The 8,480-nt window shown below is 36.4% G+C and overlaps 1 protein-coding gene across 1 annotated transcript; it reads right to left on the bottom strand.

Annotated features, from left to right (window-relative positions):
• Nucleotides 1-467: 467 nt before the first annotated feature.
• Nucleotides 468-3,971, bottom strand: LOC143888006 (30S ribosomal protein). The gene is made up of 5 exons (XM_077392277.1): nucleotides 3,200-3,971; nucleotides 2,955-3,098; nucleotides 2,380-2,625; nucleotides 818-926; nucleotides 468-739 (listed from the first exon to the last, which is right to left on the bottom strand). Exons 1-5 carry the CDS (start codon nucleotides 3,485-3,487, stop codon nucleotides 609-611), a joined length of 918 nt encoding a protein of 305 aa, XP_077248392.1. The 5' UTR covers nucleotides 3,488-3,971; the 3' UTR covers nucleotides 468-608.
• Nucleotides 3,972-8,480: the final 4,509 nt, after the last annotated feature.

The following is an 8,480-nucleotide window of genomic DNA, read 5'->3' as shown; positions in this document are numbered from 1 at the left end:
ATTATCGAATTAAGCTAAATTTTGATGAAATCTACAAAGACAATCCAAGTCTGGCAAACATTACTCTCAGGCCATGGAAACTTGCAAATGTTATATCAGAGATTAAGGGCATTTGCTTGCATATTAAACCGAAGTTTAGTCATATGAGGTACTGCAGATTAAACCGAAGTTTAACAATATGAGGTCAGCTAATAAACAAGCATATAAATTGGTGGAGGACATGGTGGATAAGGAAGTTGGGAGTGTTATTAGCTCACTTCAATGGTCAGATCAACTCAGGTTAGTCAAGAAAAAGCTGGGTTTAGCTTGATTTTTTAGTTGAATAGACCTGCTCTTTTGTATGATGATGCTTTCGTTTTTAATAAAAGTTCGTTACCTTTCAGAAATAAAAACATGTATCTGATTTTGCTTATACATTTGAACTGTCAACATAGAAGGAAACTATCTAACACAATTGGCAAAGCTAATAACTAGAAATTGGAGTTAGTAATGGTAAGCTTAGGAAGCCAAAGTCATGCTCTTTTATGTTCACAAGCAACACTGTCATTGAAAATTATTAGACAATTGAAGATATACTTACAAAACACTCTTTTTCACCATCCACTCATCTACTCTGCAACAATGGTTTCTCTAGCTGAATTTTCCACAGCTCTTTTGAGCTTCTCCACTTTGCCGTCCCCTTTAGGAATTATCAGCCCATACCCACCTTCTTTTCTTTTGTACACAATGTTTATTTCACCTGGAATGCAAGCAAAATCACTCTTAAGAAAGAGAAAAAAAAATTGCCATTAAAGTCAACCAGAAAATATTCTTTTACCAGTTTCATCATTTCGAAAGGCATAGAAATCATGATGGACATTCTCTAACTGCTCCAAGGCTTCGTCAATAGTCAATGGTGGCATGTCGAAGTATTTTGTTCGAACAATCTACCAGATAAATTCCAGAAGAACTGAGTTAGAATTCAAATAAGTGTCAAAAACTCACTAGTAAGACGAGCGCACATTGGAAATACTCGTAATTAGAGCATGTGGTTATATGGATTTGCAGTACTAGAGATGCTAGGCCTTATAAAAAGACAGGGCACCCAGTTGAGAGTGCAACATTCTCATAAAAAAGATGGCCCAAGGTCAATTTTGATAGATTCTTGACATAGAAATCTGCAACTTAACCAAAGGTTGCAAAGAAAAAAATTTAAAAATAATCTGCTGCAATTGCTTCGATGATCTCTTGGGTTCAATTGCAGCTTACCTGTGAAAGGAAAAATTACACCTGGAACACATATCCTTCTTACATTAACAAATCTCTGGTAATCATTACACAAAAATCAAACTGAGAAAACTGTAGGCACTTGATTTTAATAAGCTCCCAAAATGATTGATTTTGATTCATAACCATCCATCTATAGCAAATGGTTGAGTTCAAGTCTCAAATAGTTCAAACTGAAAAATTTATATGCACCTGGTCTTCAAATATCACCAAATGAAATCAGACATCATGATAACCAATAGGTCCAAACCTTCATAAATTGAATGGGTCTTTTAACATTTACAAGTCATCACCATTTCATCATATGTTGCGCATGACAGAAACATCCTAGATGATTCTATTGCACAATAAACAGTCAATAAGAAGCATAAAGATATCCTTAAAACGACAGAAACTGTGTATGACTTCACATAATAATTCACAGACACTTGGCAGGACACCACACCACAGCAATCCCACTATACATCTTTAATAAGCATAGTACATCAGGAAAAAGAAGAAGAAAGACATGTCTTTAATCAACACAATATCCTTCACTAAAAAAAAAAGAAATCTGAACCTTCATAGGGTCACTTTTCATAAGGGAGAAACATCACAGCCCACTAAAACTTCATTTGAAATTCTTACCAATCACACTCCAAGATACAGAGTAAAGATGGACTGAATTCTATCTTGCACCACCTGAATGTTAATTTCGTACATTCTCTTCTTCTCAAATATGATAACTGTTCAAGTAATTCCCTCTCCCACATGCACATTACCATCAGAGGCAGATTTTGTTGAAGTATAAATGATTAAATAACACCAACTCTAACAGCTTAAGCTTTTGGAGTAATTGGTTGTTTCACATGCATATACATCTAAAACTAATACCATCAATATTTGATACAAAACCGATCACTGATTATTGGAGATTCAACTGTTATTCATCAGATATCTATCACCAAATTACTAATTTAATCCCCGCCTATTTTTTATGAAGAATCTATTAGTGAATGGATATATATATATAACAAAAAAAATCAATCCACAGCAAGAGAAAACAAACTAATGCATAACACTCTGTATTGAAATCAAACAAATATCCAAAGAAAGCACAGTTGAGACACGGACCTCATCTACAATATCCTTATCCTCTTCTTGAGCAAATGCCTCCTTCATATCCTCCACTAGTGAGTCCGAATCCCGAACCTTAAGCCTATTAAACCCTTTCATATGCCGACCATGATCCGAATCTTTCTCCTTAATCTTTCTCAACTTCCTCTGTATAATCGAAGACACCAAGTCTATACTTCCATACAACGTCTCCGCGTCCTCCTCTGCTCGAATCACTCCATGTTTCTTCGTAAACAAAGTTACCTATAACCAAAATCACTCAAAAAACAAGTAAAAACAAAACAAAATGTGTTAACTTACCAACTTCTCCAAAAGCTTAAGCTTGTTGGAGAAAGGCGCAAACACGTGGCACATGTGGTCCCACTTTGGCCACATGTGGTCCCACTTTGGGCTGACTATTCCATATGGAATTTTGCTATAAAGAGGTTTGAACTCGAGACCTTTCGCTCTGATACCATGTTAACTTACCAACTTCTCCAAAAGCTTAAGCTTGTTGGAGAAAGGCGTTATTTATCTTTTATACTTTAACAAAATGCAAACCCTAAAAAATGGAAATTAGGGTTTATGGGCACCTCACATCTGCAAAGCTTGGGGCCTTTTCCAAACTCTCCGCCGCGAAGAGACAATCGAACATCGATTTCTCTTACGAGGTGGGTATGCTTCTGTACTACCTTACCGACCTTGTCCTCAACGTGATTTTTCACCTGATCTGTTAACTGTAATTACATCAAAAGAAAAAAAAAAACCCATCAGAAAAAAAAAGGACATTCTGCTGTTGAAAATTGAAATGTTTTCTATAGTAATTAGAGGAATTTACCGTGAGGTTTTTCCCCTGAAGTATAAGCCGGACTGAGGATAGCGCGCCGTCCCAAGACATGCGAATGAGGAGCCTGTTGTTGGGTAATGGGGATTCGGTTTTGGTTTTGGGGGGAATGGAGAAGGGATTTGAATGGGAGAGAAAATTAGAATGGAGAGAAGAGAATGAATAGAGATTAGGGTTTTTAGGCCTAGAGAGGAAAGAGGTAGTTTTGGAAGCATTGAATGGAGACTGATAATGAGAAAAAGAAGAGGAAGAAGGAGCAGTCGCACAGGCAACGGTAGCCATTTCAAAAAGTTGTAAAGAAAATTAGGGTTTTGAACTGAAAATGGGACTTTTGAGTGAGGAAGAGGAGGAGGGTCTCTGTTCCTTGTATCTCTGTCTGTGTAGGACTGTTTTTAACGGATTTGGTTTTGACGTGGCAACTAATCCATATCCGGATTGCCTCGCTACTACCAAAATTAGCACTAAAAGACAAAAGAAGAGAGTTCAAATCCACAGGGAGAATGATATCAGCACTGCCATGTTTTTATATTTCCGCAGAGGCTTCTTGTCTCTTAGGGCACGTTTGGCTGCTAAGGCGTCTCCAAGCGGAGATGAGGGTGAAATCGCTAAAATTCAGGAAATACAATTCCAGAAACTAGCGTCTATATACTACATATAAAGCGAGAATCATGGGTTAATTTCTTCCTCCCTTCTGTATTAATTCCTTCTGCATCCGGTACATCTTTTGTTCAAACTTCCAGCTGCCTCGAACTTTCATTGTCCAATCTCGTCATTTCACTCCTACCATGCCTCTGCTTGTCGATCCAAGCAAATACTTCTAAAAAAAACCCTACTTGTGACCTACTTCAATGCTTTCGTTGGCATCTATTTCGATTATCTTAATTGTTCATTTGTTCATCTCTGCCGTGAAAATAATTCTTCTCCATAGATTAATCCTGACCAGTCAATTTGTAGATGTTTATATACAATCAATTTCCTTCTCCATCGGATAATTCTAACCCTTCAATTTGTGGATGTTTATTCACAATCAATTTTTTTTTTTTTTTTAACTTTATCTGACAAAACTAAGTGGAAAATTATAAAAAAGAATAATTTTTTAACTTTATTTTTCACCTATGATCTTAATCGTTCATTTGTTGCTCACGGCTTACAACAGGGCACCTATAATAATAATAATAAAAAGATAATGGCCATTTTTAACTTACTTAAGCCTCTTGCATGTCCAAACTCAAGAGAAAGATCAGATAAAGATGTGGTGGGGCCCACAATACCTAGATGTTTGTACGCCCACTCACAAGAATTTTACGGCTTACCCCATAGGATGTTCCAAACTGTCCATTTGATAGGCCACACTGTAAATAGGTTGTGTGGCAAACATCATTTCCACAGGATGATCCCAACCCTTCGATCTATAGAGGTTTCCAAAATATACCCTTCATCTATAGATTGTAGGGCTAGGATCATCATATGGGAATGTTTTTTTTTTTTGGAACAATCAATTTATATTGTGGCCCATTAGGGCGTACTATACTTTTAAAAAATAATCCACTGTACGGAATTACACCATAGGTTGTGTGCCAAAAGCCATTTCCATAGGATGATCCCAACCCAGTGATTACGTTCACCCCAAATCGCTTTGAACCCTTCTCTCTTCCCGTTTTCTGTCTTCACCTGCTAGAGTTCTCTCGAACTCTCTCCCCCCAAATGGATCGCAATGCATTGCACATGCATTTAAATATTCATGAACTAACTTAGCTCGTACTCCGAATAACAAAACTATAGAAAAATTATATTCAATAAGAATATGAATATAAAGACATGGCTAATTTGCCTCATTTCTTGGTTGTTCATTATGGTTTCTATAGTGGTTATGTGTATTATGATTTTTTTGTTCTGATCTTGATTTCCCTAGGATACAAATGCTTTTCAAGCTGAATATGATTAGTTCACATATGATCATATTGTTGCAAACAATTGGGATCCCTTTTGGCATAAAGTCATTCCAATCAAGTTATGTTGCCTTATCTAAGTTGTAGGAATGCTTTAGTATCGATTATGATAGGGTGATCCCACCTTTGATTGATCAAAACCATTCATTTTTATAGACCTTGCTTTGTTTAGGCCCTGTTAGTTTTTTTATTTTGAGAATTGATTGAGAGTCAAAAACTAACTATTAGAGTCAAGATAATGTTTAATTTTTAGTCCAATAATTACTTTTGCAGTCACATTCGGTTCTGAAAATCTAACAAATGAGAACTTAGGACTTGTTCGTTTTGGATTTTGAGTCCAAAGGTGTTAATAAACTCAAAATTAAGGCCCAGTTTGTTTTTCTATTTTCAGAACTGATTGAGAGTCAAAACTAACTATTAAAGTCAAGATAATGTTTAATTTTCAGTCCAATAATTAGTTTTGGAGTGACAATCGGTTCTGACAATCTAAAAAAAGGGGGACTTGGTACCTGTTTGTTCTGGATTTTGAGAATCGATTTTGACTCTAAAACTGTTATTGATCTAAAAATTAAGGTCCTGTTTCTTTTGGATCTTGGGAACCGATTGTTGGTCCTAAAATGATCAGCTTGTATGCTTCATTCTTGCCCATATCCAAATTATCGTTATGCATTCTTCACTAAGCATGTATTTTTTAAAACTCAGTGAATTTACTGATTTTTTTTATAGCTTTCATGGGTTGAATATCTCGTATTGGTCTAACTGTGAAGTTAATAATATTAATTTTGACCATTAGCCCTTTTTATGTCGACTTGAAGGTACCTGATGCTGTATGATTGTTTCGTTTAGGAGTCACATGCAGATTAGTCAATCACACTATTGTTTGGCTACTACATCTTCAGGAGAAGTATGACTGGTTACCTCAGAATGCTATATAATAAATTTGTGATCATTTTTAATTAATATAGTTGCAATTGATAGGAATAATCTCTCACATTGATGTAAAGATACTCTCATCTACCATTTGTGTTTTTGGTTATAGCTTATAGGTCCATTTATATTATTTATTTTTCTTCCCATTAAATTGCATAAATCATACCCTGGATACATTGTCTTAAGATAGATATATATATGCATGAATGCACCACTCCGGAAAAAAAAGATATATGCATCATTGCATAAATCATATATATGCATGAATGCATACCATACAACATAATACTTTATGTACTAAAAACTACTTATTTGTACATTTTTTTTCTAAATTTATAAGCATGGATTTCACTCCTTAACCCAGCTCAAATTTCAGCTTTGATCATAACTTCAATTCGCACGTGCATTTTTACTAGTTTGCTAAAAAACTAGAAAAGGCCAATCCCGTTTTGAGTAGAGTTCTTTGTTTCCGGAGTTTTAGCAACTTCTATAACGGGAGACATTAGTTTCGAGGATTGTGTTTCTTGATTTTTAGCGATTTCAACGTCATCTATACTCGGAGACGCTAACGAAAACAAGTCCCGGCAGCCAAATGTGCCGTTAGAATTTAAAAGTCTGTCAAAAGTATGGTTGGGTTTTCTAAAACCCTACCCAAAAAACCACCTCGGGTCGCAACAGTTTTTTTTTTTTTTTTTAAAGAAAAACCCGCGATTTACAAACCCGACCCTATCCAAGAAACTATCTCTGGTTGGGTTGGGTCAGGTTTATGGTTTTTAAGAAAAACTCGTGATTCATTAACCTGACCCTACGTGAGATAGTTTCTCGGGTTGGGTCCGGTGTTTTCACATTCTCACCGTGAAATAATGTTAAACTTTTGTCAGTTACTAAAACTAGAGTTCCACAATAATAAATTGAAAATTAAGAAACTATAAAATTTGATTTTTAAACTCTAATTGTGCATCAAAAGAAGTAATGTGGCGATCCACCATCCGGCTCAAGCAAGCATAGAAAACAATCTAAATGCTTCCCACATAAATCAACCCAAACAATAGTCTAGAAACAGAATTTACAGCACGCACAATCAATGATGGGAAATGACATTAGTACAGCCATGTTTTTATACATGCAGAGAACCCATCTTGTCGTTTATTATTTAAAGAGCTATCTAAGGGTTATTATAGTTCCCAAAAAGATCTTACAAACCAATTAAAAAGGAAAAGACAAGTTGTGTTTGTGCAATTATTAAATTATGGTTGAGCTTCTATCATTTCCCTATATGATATGGTTAATATATGGGATATTTTATATGGTGCAAGGCCTTACAACAATACCGAAGGGGTACCACCCTTGATATTTGAGCCAACAGCAGCTCACTTTTTATGCTTTCTGAGGAGCTGTTGTTGGATCAACTGTCAAGGGTGGTACTTCTACCGTACAAAGGCCTTATTGTTGTGGGCCTTACACCATATAATTTCTCAAGAGTTTTTATATGATGCCCGACCGTCAAAGTAACAAGGCCTAGGTGGCACCTAGCCCTTGATTTTTGATCTGGTCAAAATGAGTGCAGATTTGATGGTCGGCCACCATATAATTTCTCATTTCTCAATATATGGAACTTGTTAAATATAAGATATGACAGCACAACAATAATACTGGTTGATGTCAACAATTTACCATGTAAATATACATGGGCAAACTATGTACCTCTTTTCAGCAAAGCATACATGATTCTAAATAAAATACTCTATTGGCCCACAAAGCATACGGGAGCTTGTTCGACCAATCTTTGTAAGTCTCGGTCATCTTGCTGATGATCACTTTGATGTTTTTATTAGCAGCTTCAACAGCTCCGTTCGTTTGAGGTCTATAGGGCGAAGACTTATGATGCTTGATCTTAAACTCCTCACACAAGCGTGCCACCTCCTTCTTGAAATGGGACCCATTGTCTGAAATTAGTTCATGTGGTACTCCATATCTGCAAATGAAATTCGTTCTGATGAACTTCGCAACAGAAGCCGAGGTCAATGATGCATACGAAGCAGCTTCTATCCACTTTGTGAAGTAATCAATGGCGACCAGGATATACTCATGTCCGCTAGAAGACTTCGGACTTATCTTCCCGATGATATATATTCCCCATACTGAGAACGGCCACGGTGAAGTAAGAGAATGTAACTGAGAAGGCGGCACATGGATGAGATTGGCGTAGACCTGACATTTGTGACATTTCTTCACATAGGCGTAGCAATCTGCTTCCATTGTCGGCCAGTAATAACCAAGTCTGAGAATCTTCCTTGACAGCATCTTTCCGTTCATATGCGGTCCACAGACTCTTTCGTGTGTCTACTCTATGAGTTCAGCTGCTTGATCCTCATCTATACACAAAAGTTGGATTC

The sequence above is a fragment of the Tasmannia lanceolata genome, unplaced genomic scaffold (genome assembly GCF_043159265.1).
Source record: "Tasmannia lanceolata isolate RefF3 unplaced genomic scaffold, GAP_Taslan_0.1 ptg000012l, whole genome shotgun sequence".
Classification (NCBI taxonomy): Eukaryota; Viridiplantae; Streptophyta; class Magnoliopsida; order Canellales; family Winteraceae; genus Tasmannia; species Tasmannia lanceolata.
The sequence above is the reverse complement of the archived record's forward strand: the minus strand, read 5'-3'. Positions and strand labels throughout refer to the sequence as shown.